Genomic DNA, 24287 nt, shown 5'->3' with positions numbered 1-24287 from the left:
CGAAATTTGCTAATAACAATGTTGTATATTTAACTTTTGAGGACTCTGTTAATGACTAGACTCCCATTCTTACCACATCTCTCACACACACATGGCTTATTGTCCAAACTCATCCCCTCTTCTTGGGGTTTGGACTTTATTTACAATTTAAGTAATCAAGTGCTGTATTTACAAATTTAAACCTTAATTTTGCAGTTCACTCCCAAGCTGTTCTTAGGGTTTCTCTTTGCAGTACCTCCTCAGATGGTAGCTTTAGAGGAAATAGCTTTTATACTCCTGAGTTAGAATTCGAATGGCCCACTTTAGTTGCTATTGTGAGTCTCTGAACCCTATAACAGGGGCCTAAAGCCTGACAGCCACTTGACTCCCTGGTACCTTAGCTGTCTCTGGTGACTCCAATTGTATCCGAAATCACCCTATCTAATCCATGCATACAGCCAATGTCAGAAAAGAAATTTCAGCAGTTAAAAAAACATGTAAACCAAATAGCCAACCAACATCAAATTTTCCAGAACCAGAAATACAGTCCCTGTTTTCCTTAAATGATCTCCCAATTCCTCTGCCATCTGAAAACTTTTCAAAAATCCCTGAACAAACAACGAAACACACAACTCACCCCGCCCTCCCTAAAAAAGCAAACAGATTCCCATTCTTTTAATTCCAATCCCCCATCCATTGACCAAAAGTAGCACTCAAAACCATAATGCCTTACCAACTTCTGTTACATAGGATTTTCCTTCTGAAGGCAGAGGGATATACTGGTTAGAGAAGAAGCTGCTTCCATATCCCAGAATGAAACCTTGGAGTTTGGTGTCTGGACTTAGCCGAAGGTATTTCATGCAAATGGTATCATCAGTTGTGTTAATCTGGACTTTCAGGTTTTGTCTTTTAACTGGGGGAGAAAGAAAAAGAAGAGGTGAGGAGTTATCTTCTCATTCACTAAGAGAATATCAGAATACAAGGGAGCTCAACACCCTAGTGATAGACAACAAATGTTTAAAGGAGCAGTCTCCTTGAAATCTAGCTCATTTCAAAAAGCGAACTAAACGTCATTTCAGGGACTGCACTTGCCTTTGAGCCCTTTGCCAACTTTTGTGAGTTTTACACTCACATTTTTCTTTTAAATGCTCTCTCTCCTTCATGCAAGTCTTTCAAACAGCAACAACAACAATGGGATTTTGTCTTCACAGCACCTGGGCATGTGCCTCCCAGCCTGGGTAGACAGACATGTGCTAGCGCTTCTTGAACTAGCTATATGAAAAATAGCAGTATGGCTGTGGTGACATTGGCTAGCTGTCAGAGTATAAGCCCACCAGACCCCCAGCGTCCGTATTTGGGTGGCTCTCCTGTGCTGCCACCCATGCTGCAATGACCACACTGCTATTTTTGGCACGCTAGTTCAACCAGACCTAGCGCAATTCTGTCTACCCAGGCTGAAAGGCATGCTCCCATCTTCAGCGTAGACATGCCCTAAAACTCATTACATGCTAACTGCTGTGAAATGCATGAAGTAAACTAAAAAAAAAAACCTTTATTTTCAATAATTCTAGGTATCACCTGTAACAACCATAGCTGGAAAATTTCCAACGGAAGTACATAAGTGTGGTTTTTAAGTTCACTGTATTTCTTTAACAATGCATGGGAATAAGATACAACCGTTTGGGGAAAATACCCGTTGAAATTACAGTCAGCTGTTGTTGTTGGGGTTTTTTGTTTGTTTGTGGTTTTATGTTAATGTAAACAAAATGTAAATTTTCTAGTCAGGCCTACACATCAGAACTAACGTGCTTATATTGGCCAAAATACCAGGAGATTTTTTTAAAACTTTTTTTATTCTTTCCTGGGAAACAAAACAGAAAATGAGAAACATCTTGAATATCCATACAATACAACAATTTATAGCAGCACAGAACATCATGTTATTGTCATAACATTATGACCTTCATAACAGAACAATCAATTTTACAGACAATCAGTATGTTTCTATCATGGTGTGAGATAGAGGGGGTAGTGTTTCAATTCTCAGTACATACCATTTCAGTTCACACTTCATTGTTATGCTTGTTATATTTCCATTAATTCCAATCCCCATGTTCAGAAATGGGTTAGGCCGCTCTCCCAAAATTATGAGACTGGCTTAAAAATACATGTTGGATTTTTATTTACCTTTTCTGAGCCCTTGGGCTGTACTCAAGGCACATTTTCAAAGATTATCTGCAACCATGGGGGATAAAAAACTTACTTAAAAAAAACAAAAGCAGAGATTCTCATGAAATCACTTCCTTCCAGGGGCTAGAGAGTCAAGGAAAAAAAACCCCAAACACAAATATTGCCAGACTTGCACTAATAGTGTAAGAGTTTGCAACACTGTATTTCTCCTTCCACTAAAAGGACAACCATGTGCTTTCAGCCTGACTGACATATTTTAGATTCTGGAAAAAGCACAGACACAAACAAAACCTCCTTGAGAGAGCACAGTGTGTATTTTCTCTGAACAGGTGTCAGCTTCTCTGAAAACAAAATGATCGCAGTCTCTGAAATCAGGCAGATTTCTTAGAAATTTAAAAGGTGCAGTACACAGAAAATGAAGGCACCGCCCAAAGGCCTTTCGGGTCAATAAGCCATCTAAGGTAGACGGTTTGCTCCCCTTCCAGTACTGAGGCAAAACCTATCATAGTTTTGTCCAGTATCAGACAAGGGATGCCATTTTGAAGAGCACACCAGCCTACCCCTGCCAGCATTATCACACACACTGTATCCAAAGTCATGCTTGTGGAAGAATGCACTCTTCAATATGGCTTCCCCCATGCAGTGTGACCCTGCACACACCATGTCATGCTGGCAAGGGGAGGCCCATGCCATCCCTGGAAGTCCTGGAATGTCCAGTATTCTGGGGATGTGGCAGTGGAAGAGTGACATTCCAGACCAGAATCTCCAAGACTGATTATCTTAAGGAAAGGAGATCACCGCATCAACAATCAAGCCTCTCCATTTTCCAGTCTCTCCTGCACCCCAAAGCTCCATTAAAGGAAGTGTGAGGCTGCAGTAGAACATCCCAGTCTGGATCTTTGCCTGAATTTCCACCTCCTACTCTGCAAAAGTCAAGAAGACTGCAAGTGCAGATCATCTTAAGTATCATACTTTTCACATACACACCCTTTTTTTTTTCCCCTTTCCAGTCTTATTTTTAGTAGCTTGGACATGTCCAGGCCTTTTCTAGGTATTTATTTAAGTTGTGAAACTGTGGCTGTGTATTTGCATGTATGTTTGAGCACCAAAAGACCCCATGTGCAAGATGCTAGAAAGAGACGGTCCCCAGGTTTAAACAACTGTAATTATTGTTTCATAAAAGAAATTTAATAAAGTGTGTTCTGTGTCTTGAGACTCAGATTGTCACCTGTAATTTTTGGTAAATAAGAATTCTTAAAATTATTCTTATGAAGAGTGTTCTATTAAAGTCTGTGTGAGAACATCTCTGCTGGGGGTTTGGTGAGGGGTAAAGGATTAACCTTCATACCGGAATTGAAGTCTAAGAGGGAATCTTTATCATTGGCTCTGATGTTATGGTTCAGACATTAGATAATAACCTGATTTCAGTATTAAGCTTCTTAAGCAGACACAAATGATAAATTCACTTGATTTTGGTGAAATTTTGTGGTTGGGATTTATACTCAAATGGACAACTTCTTAGACTCGTCTTTAGAATTTATATAAGGATTGATTATATTTTGGTATTCATTTGATAATTGAAGTCCAAGGCAATATTGAGATTAATTTGCTTGATTTGATTCTGATTTGACAGAATATTTTATTCTTAGTAATTCCTTAGCCCTGTTGATAAACTAAATTAAAATCAAGAAAATATAAAAGAGTTTTAGTCAAATTTATGAAAGAGAAACTCTACGGAGTTGAGGGCCAGGGGTGGATACCAACCGGTAAACCTAGAAGCCTCACCAGTTTCCCTTAATAAATCCATGGTTTTCTTATTGGGATGGCTGGAGATCGGAGCATCACAAACGTTAAAGATAAAAGATACTGGCATAGCAGGGCCCTCTAGAAGGAATGGACAAGAATAATTCTGCTTTTGCTTTAGACTTAGTGCTTTGCTACATATCATGATCTACTGCATGAATTGATAATGTCATTACTATTGGAACAGAGGTTTTCTAGGGTCAACCCCTGGACTGAGTAATTAGGTCCATCCACACTAAATCGGTCTCACACCGTTAGTACTATTTGTCATTCAAGTACAAACATAGTCAGAGCCAACTTTCCCATTCTTCGTAATATCACCCTATGTGGTTAGCACTCATATAAACATTCATGTAGCCAATTAAACAGTGCTGAACGAATAGCATAAGTCACAGAAGCCTGCCTGCTGTTACCACATGACAGGTATGTGTTTTACTCTCCTAGAAAATTCCCCTATCATGTAACAATTACAATGAAATCAATCCCTTGATCTCACTGTAGCGGGAACAAAGCCTTAAAATAGACTAGCACAATCAATTGGGCTTTCTTCAGTTTTTCTTCAGAGCCAAAATATACTGTACTCAATTACTGCAATCTTTCTGCTTCCAGTACCACACACCATCAAGTGAGAAGAGTAAAATGAACAATGCACAGATTAAGTTGATAATATTGTGCTAAGTATTTATTTATTGATTAATAACAAAGTACCTCAATTTCATCTTACAGTCTTTTTTTCTATTCAACTCTGATTTTTTTCTGGTATTTAATTTGTATTAACCACTAGGTAACCAATATGTGATCCTGCTGAATAGAGCAAAAAGATCACAGCACTCAAACACCCTGGGGTTTTTTTCTGTTTAAAATGTACAGAAATGAGTACATTTGAATAGTGCTACATACAATTGAATACTCAAGAGCACACTTCAAACTCAGAGAATAATGATGATCCCAAACCAGCTCGGAGTATTCATTTGCACCAGCCTTCCTTTGCCTGGTGCCTAGCAGAGAAACCTACCTAATTAACCAGGAAGTATTTGTACCATCACTTGTAGGGACTGAAATCCAGTTTCAGAAGTGATGTCTATTTCATGTCTCTACATGAATGGTAGGAATTCTATCAGAGGCTAAGGGAATTTCGGTTTACGTGGTAAAGGGGCTTTAAGGGGATATCAACTGAAGTTTACATGTGTGGGACCCTGAAGTATTCTGAATATGAACTGAGGCTGAAAGCTGGGCAAGTGGAAGTTTACTGAGCTTCATGCTCCATAACTAACTGATTTTTCTGAGTCACCTCCCTATTTATAGCAACTACTTCCAAAGCAAGAATGCAGAATTACTGTGAGATTATTTTATCACATGCACTTATTCCACCTGTAGCATTTCCACTGCATCTAGATTCAGGAAAACCTATTAACATTTCACCAGATTTTAGTTATGAGAAGAATAACGATCAAAGAGTCAGCTTATTGTTAGACTCCCATTTCACCTCTGCCACAACAAAAGGTCAACTTTTCTTCATGAACACTGAATAATTTGTCTCAACATGGCTTAACTTCCACTTAATGCCATCATCATCATCTTCACTTTTCTTCATACACATTATAAAAAATAAACCACAAGTGAAGCTAGTTCACATAATGAAATATTAAACATTATATTTAATAACACATTCTTGTAAATAGTACACTGGCATTTTTCATAGTGAATTTGAGTATACATTATATAAGCCAGAGAGAACAAACTACAGTGTTTTCAGCCCACACAAGAATACCAATAGACTGGGAATCAGTGAACTGAGCAGAGATACTGAATAATTACCACACAGAAACTGCTTTCAATAGAGGGAGAGAGGCAGAGTGAGTGACGGACAGCTACAGAAGAATCACCTAAGATAAATGTTGCCCAGCTGGCAGTGTTGGAGTGGTTCTCCAAGTGTCGCCTGCTGCTTTCCAGTAAGACCTAGCAGTGAGCCCTTGACCTGGCTGCATGTGTGGGACCAGCATAGTATACTGAGGAACAAAATGGCCATGCCAGTTGCTGAGTAAAAGTCAGCATTTTTGCATTCCGCACCTCTCCAGCTACTGGCAAATTTAGTCTAGAATCCCAGTGAAACCTTGGGTTTTGGTGGAGTACTCTTGCCTTTTCCTCACTTGCATTAGCTTTTGGCATGTATTAGTAAAAATCTGACCCTCCGTCCACAGACACAAATGCTATGTCTTTTACACTGAGGTAATCACTAAAGTGAAGGTTCTCAGACCCATAGCTACCTGTGAAATATAATCCTTCTGTCCTTGCTTGCCAAAAAATTTCAAATATTCACTGCAGTGGAAGATTATCAGTGGCTAAAAACAACATGACATACAGTGGAAAGAATATCTTAACTAAAACTATATCATAAAAGAAAATTTCTCCACATGTGATATTGGAAAACATTTTGGGGAGATAATTCCCCATCCACAAGGTTAGGACCTTTGAAAGGACAGTCCAATAAAAACAACTGTATGTTAAAGGAACAGCTTAGTGGAAAGAGCGTACAGCCCAAAAGAGTCTGACGATGCCACCTGGAAGCACCATTTGTTTGGCTAGTTGACAGAAATAAGTAGTCAGGAACAGGCAGCAGGAGCCAAGAGCAAGCAAGGAATATAACTCTTCAAATGCTTATCTGTAAATGTTTCTAAATGGTGCACAACATCTTTAAACTTTGAAAATTACTATTACAATCAAACATGTAATGTGCACTTGGACACACAGATGCCACAAACTTTGGGGTGACTGTAGCAAGTTCTAGGAGGGTAGGGGACTATCTGACACATGGGATTCCTCCCTCTTGTTAATCCATGGAGTAGGTAGTTCCTTGAAGGCAGAGAGGATCCTGAAGCACACTCCTTGTTCCCTCTCTACCTCTGCCTTCTCCCATTCTTAAAGCTCTCTCTACTAGTTGATATTCAGCTGTTAGAATAAGAGAGGCCCAATTTTCCATTTCAATGTCCCTGATGAGTGTTTCTTTGTTTTAATCTGAACTCCTAGTAGAAGAGAACCACAGAAAGGTGATATAAAATACAAGGTATAATTAACAACTACTCTGGCAGCTTTTGCATTATTCTAGCACTAGTTCATATCTGTAACGAGATAAGGAGCAAATATAGAACTGAGCCATTTGACTAGTTTCAGAAATGGAGCACTTTCTTTGAAAGGCACTGATGCCCTGGTTGGGCATAGTGTAATTTCTATGTTAAAAGCAAACTGGAGGCCTCTTTAAGAGTTTGCTTCCTAAAGAAGGAACCGGCATAGCAGCACCTTTTGAGTGTGTTAGCAACTTAAATTAACTCTATATGTACCTCGTTATGGCATGGATTTATCAACCAAAAATGGGAGCTAGCATATTAGAGAAGAGGGGAAAAAATGTTATTCAAGGTCATTTTAAAAAGTATTTTCTTACTGTCTGGATTTCATACTCACGACAGCAGTATACTACCTTAAATGGGAAGGTACTTTTATTGGACCTGTTGTTGATTCCTTGCACCTTTTATGATCAGATATTAAAAAGCTTGATAAATATTAACTAATAAGCAATTCAACACTCCCATGAGTAAGAGCTATATAGAAACCAAACTGAGCTCCACTGAAGGGCAGCTATCTCTGGGGTGGGGTGGAACCGAGGAGCACAGCACACTAATCTGATCAGGACAGAAATTGAAAGTACTAAAATCTGTCTTCTTCTGGTCACACATCTATTTCATTACACTGATACAGATACCTTTCAGCATACTTGCCTAGCTTTTTCTTTTGTGTGTGTCTAACAGCAAAGTGCTGAACGGTGTGAAGATGAAGATTTAAATAAATTATAGAAAATATGAGATGATTTCTTTCAAAATGCCATTATATACTACTATAAAGCCACATTTTGTGGTACTTGCTATATTTAGTCCTGGACTAGGGACAAACTAAACCAAACACTTTTAGACTCGCTGGCTTTGACAGTTTTACCTCAAATACAGTAAATACAGAGCTTGGCATTAAAAAGTCAGCATTTGCCAATTACTACTACTCACTGGTATCTGAGATTACACAGTTTTTCTTCATACTTAGACTAGGAAATACCTGTGGTAACTATGTGTAGCAATGGTTGGCACATGTTGACTTTTCACGACTTCCACTACACACAGTATTGAGAACCATAGGTCTACAAACACATACCCCATTACATTAGAAAGCTGGAATTCACATTTGTCTCTGGTCCTAGCAGCTTGTGGACTTTAAATCATATTCAGTTTAGTATCTTGCTTTTCTCCCCAATCTCTACTTCAATCTAATATGGTTATAATGTTCTCAAGAAGTACATGAGATACAAACCAATGCTTAGTTTATGCATCTGTGTGAAATTCTCCTCATGCAAAAGGCCTGTCTAATGCCTACCCACCACTTGAGTCCCATTTAAAGGCCTAGCTTGCAGTCCTAAGTGGATTTAAGTGGTGCACAAGCCTCAGGTAGGCCTTCTGCATGAAGGTGAATTTCACCCTCTTGGAATATCTATAAATTTCAGTTTTTGATGCAATGAAGCATTAAACTCTAAGCAGCCATTTAAGACACACTGAATAATATATCAGAATTGAACTAAGTTACCGGGGGGAGACACTAAGATCCCAATGGAATGAACTTGAGAAATGATAACTTGAGATCTGTTGTTACGGAAAACTAAGTACAAACACTTTTGGGACCGTGAATTTTTCCAAGCACTAGCCCAGGAAAATAATTATCTCTGGTAACTGAATGAAGATTTATCACTCTTAAAAGCTTGCCAATTTTGTGTTAGATAAATATATAAAGGTTATCTTAATATTTCCTATATTTTACTCTACTTCTCAGAGCTGATAATTAAAAAATTACATCTGCAGAATTGTAGGTATCCAAGAAATTATCTAAGGCATCTAGGAAACGTTTAAGGGTGATCACAGTAGGCTGAAACAATTAAATAAATCCACAGAAGTCAAATTAGAGGTGAATGCAAGTGAATATAAACTATTAACTATCCCGTGATGTTGCCTGCTCTTGTTTGAACCTATCCAGACACTACAGACACACTTGTTGCTGCTGCCACTTATGAGATTTCTTCTTGATACTAGAGCCAGTAGTGGATGAATGTCAAACCATTTGGAATTTGGGTTCATCTCAGGCAAGCATTCAAAAGTTAAGATATTGATCCTAATCTCTAGAATTTGAGAAGAAAACCTCCTGATACTTAGACTCCACGAAATTTTGAATTCTTTCTGCTTCTGATCTGCCTAGAAACACAGCAAGAATGGTTTCTTACAGTATTTCAGCTTTTTTGCTTTCCCAAGGATCTGGAAACAAAGAAACACTGATGAAAAGAAAAATACTGAAAAAAAAGTAACAATTCTGAACTTTCCAAAAAAGGTTTAGTTTGGGTCTCGCAAATGGAAAAGAATGAATATGGGTGGTGGGGTTAATGGAATTTGAATTAACTGTCTTGCTTGTGTCTACTCAGATCCAACCTGATATGTTCGCTCTGTTGACCAAAACTGCCTCAACATAATCCTCCTTCCCTCAAGTGAATGCTGCAAGGTGTGGATGACCATTCATTCATTGGTAACTATACCTTGGCACTGACAGCAGCAAACTTCAGGATTCTGTGCCAGACACACACCAGGAATCATCTGCAAACTCAAACTTATAAATCTTATTTTTAAAAATATATGTAACTTTGAAGCTAACCTTTTGTAAGTTTTCTCTGGTCCCTTGCTTCACTGAAGAATCAGAGAAACCATTATGGTTGCAAGAATGTTAGTGACTAGGGATGCGTGGAAAACAAGAATTCTGTTTTGCAAAAAATGTTGAGGTTTCAAATTTGTTTTTGTTCTGCATCAGAAAACAAGACCTTTCTAAATTTGGAGGAGGAGGAGGAGAAAGAGAAGGAGAACAAGATAGATACCAACCCACCCCATAATAGCCAATAGTATGGTTAAAGCATTCACCTAGGATGTGGGTGGCCTAGGTTCAAGCTCCTGCCTGCCCGATTTAGAGCACAGACTTGAACCTGGGTCTCCCACATCCCAGTTAAGTGCCCCAACTACTGAGCTAGTTGATATTCTGGAGTCTCTCTCTCTTTCTCTCTCATTTTGACCTGTATTTCCATCTTTGATCTGAGAAACTTCCCGATAAAAGTTTAGCTGAAACAGACTTCTTTCTGTGGAAAGTTTCAGTTTCAATAAATCAGCATTTTTGGACCAAAAAATGGTTAGTTCAAAAAATCCCGAGCAGCTCTGTACTGACTAGCTTTTCCTCTTGTTCTAGTATGGTGGTTGCAAATTTGTGTAGATGTTATTCTATATGAAAAGGAAGATGACAATTTATATCATTGCTGCTACCACTATTATACAATTGCCACAAATCTTATACAAAGTATGTCATGTAAGGTATTGTTTGGAAAATTATACTCTGCTAAGTATATCATCTTTGTATTTGAAGTTATAAAACTTTGCTATGTTCTGTTCCTTGGTAACTTCCACCAAAATTACATTCAGACTAGCCATCACTGGTTGATGGCCACCCATGTGGTGATGGGCGTAGGCGCGGAGTTTTTCTTTTCCCTGGAGGTGCTCCACCCCCTGCTCTGCCCCCAGGCCCTGACTCCACTCCACCCTGTCCCGAGGCCCCACATCTTTGCACCCTGCCCCCTCCCCAAGGCCCCGCCCTCGCTTCGCCTCCTCCCCCAAGGCCCTGCCCTCACTCCGCCTCTTCCCACCCTGACTCCACTCCCCTCGCTGCTCTTCACCCTCCCCCAAGCCTCTCCCACGGCTGCCAAACAGCTGATTGGGGGTACTGCCAAACAGCTGTGGCTGCCAAACAGTCATGGGTGCTCTGGGGCTGCCGATGGGCCATCGAGAAGAATCAAATGTTCAGTGAGCCCTTCCTGAGGACACTACGGACAGTGTGGAGCCAATGGCTACCCCCACCTGCCTGCATGATACAACAAAGCATACAAGGACATGTGATCTGAGGGCTTGTCTTCACTACCACTTTTAATCGGCACCAATTTTGCGCATCTGGTGAAGACGCATTATGTTGATGGGCAAGCACTCTCCTATCTATGTAACTACTCCACCTAAATCAATGAGAAGTGGAAGCTATGTTAGTGGGACAGCATCTCCTGCCAACGTAGGGCAGTGTACATACCGCTTTAAGTCGATGTAAGTTATGTTGCTCAGGGTGGTGGTTTTTTCACACCTCTGAGCAACGTAACTTATGTCTACTTAAGCAGTAGTGTAGACGAGGCCTCAGACTCCATCTTTTACAAGTAGCTTTCCATGCTCATATGGCCCAAGACCTCATAAATTGACCAGTAACTTTCCATGTACATGAGCTGAGCTATAAATTGCAAGCTGTGACATGACTACTTTGTCTTCATCCCTGATTCTCTTCTCTGGACTGTGATTTCTAACAAGGAAGCTCTGAACAAGGGACTGATGACCCCTAGTCTGTTTGGGTGATCCAGAGAGACTTTTTGCAAGCTAGCAGACTCACCTTCACTGCTATGTTCCTGATCTACAGACTCTGAAATCAAACTGTAATGTACAGGATTCATTTTAACCATTTAATAACTCTTCTTTTTTCTATATTAATAAAGTTTAGTTACTAAAGGAGTTGGATGCAGCGTGATATTTGATGAAAGCATAATTGGACCTGGGTGTGTGTCTGATCCTTCAGGATTAGAAGAACTTTATTAGAAGTCCAGTTGTCTGGGTGGTGAGCCAGGGGCTGGAATGACTAAGGGGACTGTGTTTTAGCTTCTTATTAACCAGTGTGTTGATATAAGAGCTCTCTTGTGTTACTGGCTTGGTAAACTCTAATTATAGAATAACCACCAGTTTGGGGTGTATCTGCCCCTGTTTCTCATCAGTCTGTCCTGAGTTGGCATTCTCAGCTGTGTCAGTCTCTCAGCACTGTGACAGTAGACATTAGGGACAACTACACACCTCTTTTTCTTTTTTCCACCCAGACAATAAAAAACCTTGAACTACAAAACTGAAGGTGAAGACAGCTGTGCTTTATTACAACAAGGTCGGCCACATCACCAGAATTCCTCTTGCCTTAGGACTGAAGTTTTGCTTATTTTACACAATTGCATAGGTTTTAGGTGGCACTGCCTCCCAGAACGCTGAACAAATGGAACATGCCATTAAAAAAACCCCACACACATCAGAAGAGTCTATTTTTGTGCACGGTCGCACTTATATTCAAATAGTTTGCACCAGTGCATGCATTTTCCAAATCTCATGCCATATGTCCCATCAGCCAGGATTTCAATAATATCACCTAACAAAGCGCATTATTTTTATTTAGCTGTGCTGTCTCCTGTACCCAACCCAAGCTGTCTCCTAAACAAGAAGGAATGCTGGTTGGTTGGATTAAAGAACCACAGTTTAAAATGACAAATATTTAAAAATAGGTTTGTTTCTATGCAGAAAGATAAACAAGCCACATTAAAGGGGAGCTGTAATTGTCTCACTCAACATTAATACAGTTATATATGTCTTGTTATATAACACTTGCCAACACACCCAGACACAAAATACACACAATTGGTTTATCAGTTGACAGTCAGCAAATTAAACGCTTTGAGTGATGAAATTAGGTGCCAGAAAGAACACATCCTGCACTACCACAACGAAAACATACCGTTTCTTAAAAACATCATGGTAAACAACATGCTAAAGCTGATGAACTGGAGGCACTGTACTTGCTTTTCTCATTCACAATGAAGTCCCCTGAGGCACCAGTGTCTTGAAAATGAAATTAATGAAGAAAAAAGTCAGTGTGTAAGTCTAACGTTCCCAAGCAAATGTGAGCTGTCATCATGCAGCACGCTAATTATTCAATTCATGTTTACACAGGTATATCTTGCAAAAAGATCTAGTCTAATCCTGCTCAATCATTTGGTTCTAACATGCTGCTAGCTGTGCCAGGAGCAAAAATTAACTTTCACTTTGGCTTTGAAAGGTTTCAAAATATTTTGATCTCTCCTATAAAAAGGCAATTTTCTTTCCTTCACAGTCCTTTATATATTTACTTTACTTTACCCAGTTGGGGATGCCTAATGTCTACAGTCCCCTTAACAATAATACATTTTCCTTACTACTCTCTGAATGGAATCTCTGTAGAAGTCATGGCTTTCCACCTCCAAAGGCTCACTTGAATTGCAGAGGAAAGGGTCATCTTTTCCATACACACCACTTGCCATCCAACCTCATCATGCAGTCTCTATTCAGACAAAACTCCCATTGAGCTCAGTTTCTACAACTATCTAGAACATTTGTTACCCTAGGGTCGCCAGTTCTGGTTGAGTGTATTCCTGGAGGTTTCATCACATGACATAATCTTGAATTAAAGATTAATCTTTAATTCCTGGAGACTCCAGGACAATCTTGGAGGGCTGTTTAGCTGCCACTGTGCCTCATGAGCCAAGCACACGAACAGTATGACTAACATCAGATTTCTTGTCTACAGAGCTTTTATTTCCCCATGATATTTGAAGCTCTTTCCATCAGTAGAAAATGCAGGTTTTTGCATTGGCCTTTCTTTGCTCCTTGCTTTGTCTTGTGTCAACGCATTACATAATATTTTAAGTGAAACTTATTTCTCTCATACATTATCAGTGGTACATGACACATGGGAAAAAATAAGGTCTGGTATTTCAAGAGTTGATAGAAACATTGCACAAGTGACCAATTATTCACATGACCCCTTACTAAAACATTAGGTTTTCAAGCTAATTTGAACTCTCTCATATACTAGGAAAGTCTGTGAATTTCAGTTTGAGAAAGATATAGAAGGATAGGGTTTATTTCCCAGGGAAATACATCAGACCTCTCCCCTCACCAACAAATCTGAACAAAAGACAACAAAGTTGGTTTCTCACCAGGGTGAGGAGGAGCGTGACAAGTCACCATTCCTCCAGGTAGAGTACTTAGTCTGCTGTAGGCTGGCACACACGTTGTCACCTTGGATTATTTTGTATAAAAACAAACTGAGGGATAGAACACAGTCAAGTCTAAGTAGAAGGTTCCTCTCATAAAGTCAGAGTAACTTTGATAAAAAATTAGGTTTTAGTAAGATAATTTCAAGGGCTAACAACCATTGGCATCATTTGCTATGAGTCAAGAGGTCAGCTGCCTCCCGCCCATCTCTCCCCCACTTTTCATAGGTCTATGTGTTTTCCACTCCCTCCCTCTGCCCAAAGACTTCACAGGATAAAACAATCACATATAATGTTCTATTTGCTAACACAACTTGCCCCATTCCCCAGAATTTTTCTGAAATGACACTGTTGAGAGGAACCTAAGGGAATTTTGAACCTGATGTAAAAGCCTAGAATAAAATCTCTTCTCCTAATTCAACATTTCAGACTAGCTTTCTTATGTTTGTTTTGATGGCAAGAATCAATTTCAGACAATCTAACAATAATTCAACCCCCTATGCTCTGAAAATACCAATAGAATACGCTTAGCTGATTCTGATGGTAACATGTAACAAGCTGGAGCTATCAGGGTGGACATTCTAAGACAGTTTGACAAGTGATATTAGCATTGTTAATGTTGTACTGACTTCACTGCATAACACCAAACAGCTAAAGAAGCAAGGGGGAAAAAAAAAGTTTGCAGATTACTTTCCACACAAATACAATTAAATAAATGTATCCTTCCATTCTGCTTAATCAACATCTCTTAAAATTACTACTTTTTTCTTTTGAAATTGGAAAGTTTTACACCAATTAGGAATCTCTAACTTCTTTCTTCCGAGGGACTGCACACAAGTGAAAGTGTTATCCATTACAAAGCCCTCATTTTTGGAATGTTATGCTGCAGTTTTGGATGTTGAGTGTTACAGATCAAGCATACTAGAAGTAGGCAGGGGATTGAAAAAAATGGTATCCCAGAAGACTGGTTTATACTTTACATCCAATACTCTCACAAATTAGCCAGAAAAGGACTGTGAGGCTGACACAGTTAATACGGACAGGTTTCAGAGTAGCAGCCGTGTTAGTCTGTATCCGCAAAAAGAAAAGGAGTACTTGTGGCACCTTAGAGACTAACAAATTTATTTGAGCATAAGCTTTTGTGAGCTACAGCTCATTTCATCAGATGCATGCAGTGGAAAATACAGTGGGGAGATCTATATACACAGAGAACATGAAACAATGGGTGTTACCATACACACTGTAACAAGAGAGATCACTTAAGGTGAGCTATTACCAGCAGGAGAGCGGGGGGGAGAGGGGGGAAACCTTTTGTAGCGATAATCAAGGTGGGCCATTTCCAGTAGTTGACAAGAGCGTCTGAGGAACAGCCGGGGGCAGGGATGGGGGGAGATAAACATGGGGAAATAGTTTTACTTTGTGTAATGACACATCCACTCCCAGTCTCTATTCAAGCCTAAGTTAATTGTATCCAGTTTGCAAATTAATTCCAATTCAGCAGTCTCTCATTGGAGTCTGTTTTTGAAGTCTTTTTGTTGAAGAATTGCCACTTTTAGGTCTGTAATCGAGTGACCAGAGAGACTGAAGTGTTCTCAAACTGGTTTTTGAATGTTATCATTCTTGACGTCTGATTTGTGTCCATTTATTCTTTTACGTAGAGACTGTCCAGTTTGGCCAATGTACATGGCAGAGGGGCATTGCTGGCACATGATGGCATATATCACATTGGTAGATGTGCAGGTAAACGAGCCTCTGATAGTGTGGCTGATGTGATCAGGCCCTATGATGGTGTCCCCTGAATAGATATGTGGACACAGTTGGCAACAGGCTTTGTTGCAAGGATAGGTTCCTGGGTTAGTGGTTCTGTTGTATGGTTGCTGGTGAGTATTTGCTTCAGGTTGGGGGGCTGTCTGTAAGCAAGGACTAGCCTGTCTCCCAAGATCTGTGAGAGTGATGGGTCGTCCTTCAGGATAGGTTGTAGATCCTTGATGATGCGCTGGAGAAGTTTTAGTTGGGGGCTGAAGGTGATGGCTAGTGGCGTTCTGTTATTTTCTTTGTTGGGCCTGTCCTGTAGTAGGTGACTTCTGGTACTCTTCTGGCTCTATCAAGCTGTTTCTTCACTTCAGCAGGTGGGTATTGTAGTTGTAAGAACGCTTGATAGAGATCTTGTAGGTGTTTGTCTCTGTCTGAGGAGTTGGAGCAAATGCGGTTGTATCGTAGAGCTTGGCTGTAGACAATGGATCGTGTGGTGTGGTCTGGATGAAAGCTGGAGGCATAGCGGTCAGTTGGTTTCTGGTATAGGGTGATGGTTATGTGACCATCGCTTATTAGCACCATAGTGTCCAGGAAGTGGATCTCTTGTGTGGACTGGTCCAGGCTGAGGTTGATGGTGGAATGGAAATTGTTGAAATTGAGGTGGAATTCCTCAAGGGCTTCTTTTCCATGGGTCCAGATGATGAAGATGTCATCAATGTAGTGCAAGTAGAGTGGGGCGTTAGGGGACAAGAGCTGAGGAAGCATTGTTCTAAGTCAGCCATAAAAATGTTGGCATACTGTGGGGCCATGCGGGTACCCATAGCAGTCAATTCAAGGCACTGCTACTAAGTTACAGCAGTTCCATGGATTTTAAGCAGGATTTTAAGGTCTCAATTAAGTCGAGTTGACTGTCTTCAGTTTTAAACGAAGTGACACTATTTTGGTATCTTTCCACCTGCCTGTGACAGCAAGGAGCTGATCTCTCACTGGAAAAAAGTTATTGTTACCACCTAACGAACATGGAAACTATTTTACTGAGCAATAATTATGGGTTGCTTTTTTTAACCTTCCCCGTTTCCAAAAATAGGCCATGATGGGCTTATTAATATATACAGGACATATTGGTAAAAAAAAAAAGGACAGCTGCTCTGTCTTTAGAATTCCCAGGACTATCGCTGAAATACGGATGCTTGGCTTCGGGTGGGACCCCCTGGAGAAAGATAAAGTTCATATCATAGCTAAGGAGATTTCTCTATTTTCTATCCCTTCATTGCTGTCCTCGAATCTCATCTGTATTATTCTATACTGTCTTTACAGCACTGAGGCTGAAAGCTAAATGAAATGAAACCTAATGCTAACCTACCAGGAAGTCCTTTTCATTTAATGCACTTAGGAATCAAACAGCTAACCAATGATCTTTTGGGTACTAAAAGGGTTAAAATTAACCAACTACCCACAGATAATTTTTACATACCCTAACTGATTGTGTATTTTAATCCTTGTTCATCTTTTACTTACAAATATAGGCTAAAATGTCTAAACTCGGGTGTCTAAGGTCAATCTAATAATACCACCACCACCACCTGTTTCATGTATAGCTTATACAATGGCTGCAAACTTCATGTCAGCTCCACATTTTTTTCTTTTTTTAAATACTTTCAGTGGGTTTTCAACAGAAGATCTCAGAACATCTTACAAGGGAGTTAAGTATCATTATCCCAATTTTACAGATGGGGAAACAGAGTGAGCTGAAATAATTGACCAAGGTCACCCAGCAGGCCAATGGCAGAGGTCTTGAGAGTCCCAATCCTGTGCTCTCGCCACTACAAAGATGTAATTCAAGTTTACAAATTTGGTCCTAAGATATACCTAAAGATCAAGCAGAATCATTTAAGATTACTCTCACTGTATATTTGGATGTTGAAACAAGCAGGAAGAGGAAAAACCCCTAAAACTGAAATATTTCTTTCACCCTTCGGGATTCAGTGCACAAAATTCAGACCTGGTGTAAGGAGGTGCATCTTCATTGACGTCGATATACTTTGAAGGCTAAAAAGATCTGATACACATTTTTCAACCAATTAGGGTAAAACTCTATTGACAAGAAGTCTTTGCCCCTGGAATTTCTGAACACAAAGTAGAAGCCTTGTATTTTAAAACACTAAAACTATTAAAGTTATGCCTAATCCCCTAAAGAACACGAACAGCCCACAACAGAGTGATGACAGCGTGGTTTTCTTAAATGAAAAAAATTGTATGTACTTAACACACATTAACTCTTAATACTCAACTTTGAACATAATTCTCCAGTTGAGATATTCTGACTCTGGATTTAAATAGAAATCTGCAGCTGCTGCAAACTTATTGATCATAATTAGAGGATCAGAGCTGCTGACTAAAACATAAAAGACAAATAGTGGACTAATTATGAATGCCAACAGGCTGGTTTACACTCTTTTGGCTTGTTTTCATATTTGGTATATATCAGAGGTCATTTTACAAATTTGAATTAACTTTTATGAGCTATGGTGAAGTTCAGTATATATTATACTACATCTCATATATGCAGGTTTAAAAACATATTGCATGTAGCCACTTTTTTTTTTTTTTTTTAACGAGAATAAATCTCTTGTTTCTAACTATGGCAGTTTTCAAGATTAAGTAATTTAAAATGACATTATTTTGAAAACTTCATCTACACTAATGAAATGCAGTCAACGCTTAGGTGCAACACTGAATTGGCTCTTTAAAAAGAAAAAATGTCTCAGAGTATACAGTAAATGGGTTCTTCATTCTGTTCTAATTTACAACTGCACAATGCCAGCACGGTCAATTCTGCCATCAGCACGCAAACAGAATAAAGTTAATGGGATCACTTAAGTGTATCTGAGGGCAGATTTTGGCCTATTTTAAAACTTAAAACCATAACACCAATATAACAATCCATAGCTAATCTTCATCAGTTGTCAAATCTTGTGACAAAATATTTAACTAAAATGTACAATCATTAAAACACCAGTGATTAGATAGATAAGAAATATTAATCTGATCTCACACAGGATCCTAAACTGTGCAACTCTCTCAACTGTTTAAATGTTAACAGCTGCACTGCACAATAGTTCATAATATGAAGACTACAACAGGGTGGACAGAGGTACAGTACGGAGATTGGGATTGCCGAGACTGAAATTCAGCCAGGGCTTTGAAGTTAACACCTTGACTTTTACAAAAACAGCTGTGGGATTTTACAACGCTCACATTATCTGTTTTAGGCTTCATCTGAAAGGTGGATTAAATAATAATCAGCCTTGTCTTTAATTACTATATTTACAATAAAAAAAAAGAGAGGGTAGTGGGAAAATAAAAGCAGAAGGAAGAGAAACCTGCTCACAATTTTCTGAAATGATGTTTTTCTAACTACTGCACTTGTTTATAACCTCACTTCAGTTGCTTTTTCCAAACCCGGTGTGGAAGAAAAAATAATCTAATAAGGCCTCTTGTTTTGTGATCCCGCTATTGCAGGGTAATTCTACGTGCTTAGAAAGGATGAGAATTGTCAGAATAACTGTACGTGCTGAAGAAGGATGAGTAAAGGTCATCTTAGTCGGCGGCCGACAGACAATATGGCAGCAAGAGGGTTTCTGATAGCCCCTGACTATCCAGCCAGTTCTCCTTTTTAATGCCCCGGAATCACAACTTTACAATGTACAACCCATGGCCTACCGTTAACCGCACTTGGCCTATGAATCAACCTCAAAGCTTGCTTAAACTGGAAAATTGCTTATTGCTGCAATATGTATGATTTTATCCTTATAAGGCATTACTGGAAGGGTCTGTGGAAAAGTACCCATGCGGAAGTGTATTGTTTGAGAATGCCACTGAAAACCCTATATAAGTTTGTTGAAGTATATGGAAAACAGAGCAGCTTGCCACTCTGCATGGGGCTATGCTGTCTCTCCTTGCATATATGCTCGCATAAAATAAAAAGCCTCAGGCGATTCCGATTCCTAAAACAATGAGTGGTTAATTTTCCAGTAATTCATTTAATAGGTTTACCATAATCTGCATCTTGAAAACTGTCTTTCCACCCACTCAGAACAAAATTAATTATCATGTTGATTATTGTAGTACTCTGGAGACAACCAATAAGAGGGTCCCATTGTGTTAGGTACTGTACAAACATATAATCAGAGACCGTTCCTGACCCAAAGAGTTTACAATCCAAATAGACAAAACAAAGAGGGATATAAATACAAGCAGAATGAACAATACTGATGGCTGCAAATGTCATGTTAGTCCCATATTTTTTCTTTCTTTTTTTTTTTTTAAATCCTTTCAGCGGGGTTATATTAGGAGGGGATTAGCTAGATGGAAAGAAAAGAAGGGAGGGGCAGGAAGGGTTAGAGACAGTGAAGGAGGGGCAGGAGGAATTAGAGCAAACAGCCAGTCTGCACACAGGAGAGCATGTTCCGAGTGACAGGGCCAGCATGTTCCGAGTGACAACTGCAGAGAACAGAAGTGTGTGTTAGTATGCTTGAATTGTTTTCTGAAGCTGTTGTGCCAGCTTCAATCTCTGGCTGCCTGCCACCAGGCACTTACTTTCCACGTGGCTGGGGGCAGAGGAAACGTCACATGGATTCTAGTGCCTCCAGAGAGTGGGGTCTCCCCTTGCACAGCTTGGGGTCTGGGGAATTCTTGTGAGGGACAAGTAGGTGGCACTGGCTGGGCCCCATTTTACCCCTCCCTTAACCAATGCAATACCTTAACAGTGTCCTCAGCAGAGTTAAGGCAGAAAAACTTCCCAAAAGCGTGGAATGCATGAACAGTGTGATGTGACGATCTGTTGATATAATTGATATAAAAGCTTATTAGGTCACTTAAGGTTTTGTGGTACAGTGCAAGTTTAATGAAGTTGTGGTACATACTGCTTTTCGGTGTCTGTTGGAGCCTTGTGGACTTCTGAAGTGTGTTCTCTGTAGCGCTGTACACAACAGGAAGGTAAAAAGGACTGCGTAAGTGTTTCCCTTCTAATTTCCACGATTTTAAGGGTTTGGGTGGATGCGGTGTGTCCTGCCGCAACCTTAACAATCACTAAACTTAGTTTCTGTTTGCCAGTATGGTTGGTCTGTGTATCTGGACAAAACACAATACACCACTGCAGTTTTCTCACACCTGTAACAACCTCCTCCTTGCCACAATTTCCTGTTCCATGGCCGTCAACCATCTGCACGGGTTCTATTGCCTCTCTCTCTCTCAAGACACATTTACACGGCAGTGTAACTGCAGCTTGGGTAGGCATACACATGCTAGCTTTAATCTAGAGAGCATGGCTAACAATAGCAGTGAAGATGCAGCTGCTCAGGTGGTACAAGCCTGCCTGTGCCCATGGGTACATATTGACAGCCTGTGCTGACGTCTGTGGCTTGCAGCTCAAATCCAAGCCCACCCGACCCCCCTTGGCCATCACTGGTGCCATGGCATCCATGTTGCTATTTTTAGTGTGCTAGCTCAAGTGGAGTCTGTCTACACCTGCTGGGAAGCATGACCCCAGCTGCAGTGCAGATGTACCCTAAGATTCAAAATAGGAAAATTGACAGCCTCCAAACTAGTTTATAATAAATCAGTTTGCTATTAATTTAGATTTAAAAAATAAAATCTCACATAAACCTTATTTTAGGTGGCTAGAGATGCTCTTTCCATTAACACAGTGTTTCAGAGAATTTTAGCTCCTGGTATGAAGCATCAAATCCAAGCACACAATAGAACAACGTTTCGCATAGGTTTCCTTGAAATGTGAATAATAGTGTTGCGGTTCTAACAGCTATATATAATTATTACATAAAAAAAAAAGAACATTAAGGTGGTAAAGTCAGGCATTCAAAGTCTGGAAAATGCCAGAATTAAGGCTGCATGTGTAGAAGCAACCTTAATTCTGGCATCTCCAAACTTTTGAGTGGTTGAGCCTGCAGTTCTTTGTGTGGAGCCAAAATGGCCTCCGCACATAGGTCATCGGGATGATTGGTACCTTTTGGTCCACAGTAGAGACATCTATCACTTGAGCTAACTGAATAACTGGTAGCAACAGCACACTGTTATCTCTATGTGGACCAGCTACTACAGAGGAAGAGACATTTTGCCAATGTATTTCAAAGATATTTGTTCACTGTTGAAACTCAGAAATAATGGGATCATTTTGAGATTCTGAAGGAAAGTGTGTTCTAGTGGTTATAAGCCAATCTTCCCCTCCCCGCCTCTACCCACAGCTTGTCTCCTGTTCCCCCTTCTTGTTTCTTTGAAATCCTATGTCCACCCCCACTCCTGTTCCCCATCCGCTCCTATTTCCCCCTTTGCACCTATCATTCTATGCTTATCTCTGCGTTTTCCCACGCCAATCCTCAAACCTTTGCATTCATCTTTCATTGAGAACAGAGGAGAGACAGTCTCCCTGACGTCAGTTCAGTAGCCAGGAGGAGCAATTGTAAGGAAAATCCTGCTCAGCCGCAAAGCCCAAGATGCACGCACAGTGTTCTTGATAGGGAGGAGCTGTGAGGTGGGTGGATCATGCTCATTACAGAAGGAATCTTGTAGAATTTAGCTACCAAAGTCTAATATGCCTTTCCAGAGGATATACCGACTGCAACTTTTAGATGCTTGTAACTTAACCAAATTTGGAGGGATTTTACAAGTATGGCAGAAGGGAATATGCCTGAAACCAGAGCACTCCCAGATACAAGTCTTTGCTCCAAAGCAGGGAGGCACTAGAGTTTCCCAATGAAACAGGTGTACAAATTTTTTTTTAATGTGGGCATAATGTATTTTCCCCTAATCTCATTCTTGAAATGACTGAACTGTTTTTGTTGAAATTATACAAAAATTCAACCTGAGGCAGTCACCGAGATTGGAAAAGTTCAGCATGAATGGTTAAAGTTTGATAAAGTTATGAGCAACTGAAAACAGGCAACCTTAGGCTACCAGTACCACCTGTAAAGCTTGCATGCAATCTTCAATTTAAGTTTGTAACTAAACTCAACCTCGGTCATTTTTTCCCACCTACATCAGTTCATTTTCTCTACTTTCCCAGGATTCTTGGGGCAGCTTTCTTCCAGTGGATGAGATTCTCCTTAATTACACTGTTGTAATTCTGAAGTAAGCTCACTGATTTCAATGTGCATGCAGTGTAAGAGAGGCGAATCTGCCATCTGTTTTCTTGGTATGCACTCCTTCATTACAGATTTCATTAAAACCTTAAATGCACTTACTCTTAGCCATAAAATGTTGGGTATCTGCTTTTCATTCCTTCCTCTCCAGATTCCTCCCCAATGGCCTATACACAGCTGAAAGTTGTCCTATTAAACTGCAGCATCCTGTACTTCTGGGCTCCTTAAAAGCAATGAGGGAGTGAAGGGCTGTGCATTCAATTTGCAGTAATTCCACCTGCTATAAATCTGTATGAAGTCCTTATGAAACGGAATTTGTTGTGTGTATACAGTCATCTCTTTCGCCCACTCTTGGGGTCACCAAAGCCGTTTCAGAAGCCAAGTTTTCCCTCCTCCTACCACTTTCATTTCCAAGTCTCTTTTTAAATACCGCCCTATTTAGCCTTACTGGATTTATCTGAAGGAGCATTGTAACTAACATGCATATTTCATAGGCAGAGAAACTGAGGCAGAGAGATGAAGAGAACCAGGATTCCAACCCAGGAGTTTCTGGATTCCACTTTTGTGCTCTGACCACTAGACCTAGCTTCCATTCCACAACCACTCATTTGTTAACATAGCACAACAAGCAAAATCAAAAACAAGCAGGAAGGATTATTTGTTGGCAAAAAGCTACATCTGTGGCTTTGGTGAAAAGGACAAATGGGAATCATCAACTTGTGGAAAGCTCTTTGGACAGAATTCTGACGACGACTTGTCTCTGACTTGCAGGCATTAGATGAGACATATCTTACCAAATCATCTGAAGGTACTTCACTTAATTCTTTTTCCAGAGTAGGAACATTTATCCATGCTTACCCAAAATTTCCTTTCTTTGAGTAATAAGGTCCACAGATCCATTTCAATGTGTACTTTAGCCCACTGGCAGCTGACCGGTAGAATCAGATCGGTCAGTCACTGGCAGCAGGGAAATGCACTGCCCCCTGAAGTCCCCTCCAGATGAGACAACGTTCACAGCCAGATTAATTCAGTTTTAACTTTCCTAAGTCATAGATTCTGTTAAATACATTTTGAGGGAAAAGCACAACAATTTCCCCTACTGCAGTGCATAGGAAAATTTCCCCAAATTAAATAAACCAAAATCCCTGATTGTCAATTTCCACCTCTATTCTGATCATCCATTTGTTTCCATGAATGGCCAGATTTGTGCACTCTATTACTTGAAGAAAGGAAATTTTCAGATAAGTGCAGATAAATGTTCCTATTCATCATGCTAAGGTCCACAGATTTGCTACAATAGGATTTTCACAGCAGTGTGCTTCCAGACATGGGAAGCAGGATCATCCTTTAAATATGAACATCCACAACAAGGTATATTGTATCTCCTCCATCTTTTCTTGGGCACTAAG

At 40.0% G+C, this 24287-nt stretch overlaps 1 protein-coding gene across 24 annotated transcripts in view; it reads right to left on the bottom strand.

Annotated features, from left to right (window-relative positions):
* The window catches only part of LOC102940233 (ABI family member 3 binding protein), a 377733-nt gene that overhangs the window by 249957 nt on the left and 103489 nt on the right, over positions 1-24287 (bottom strand). For all 24 annotated transcript variants that reach the window (XM_043538550.1, XM_043538551.1, XM_043538552.1 and 21 more), the window contains one exon: positions 713-892. In XM_043538550.1, the coding sequence (XP_043394485.1) occupies positions 713-892 (180 nt within the window). The remainder of the gene's footprint in view (positions 1-712; positions 893-24287) is intronic.

This window comes from Chelonia mydas, chromosome 1, assembly GCF_015237465.2.
Source record: "Chelonia mydas isolate rCheMyd1 chromosome 1, rCheMyd1.pri.v2, whole genome shotgun sequence".
Lineage (NCBI taxonomy): Eukaryota > Metazoa > Chordata > Testudines > Cheloniidae > Chelonia > Chelonia mydas.
This window is presented reverse-complemented; position numbering and strand designations above follow the sequence as displayed.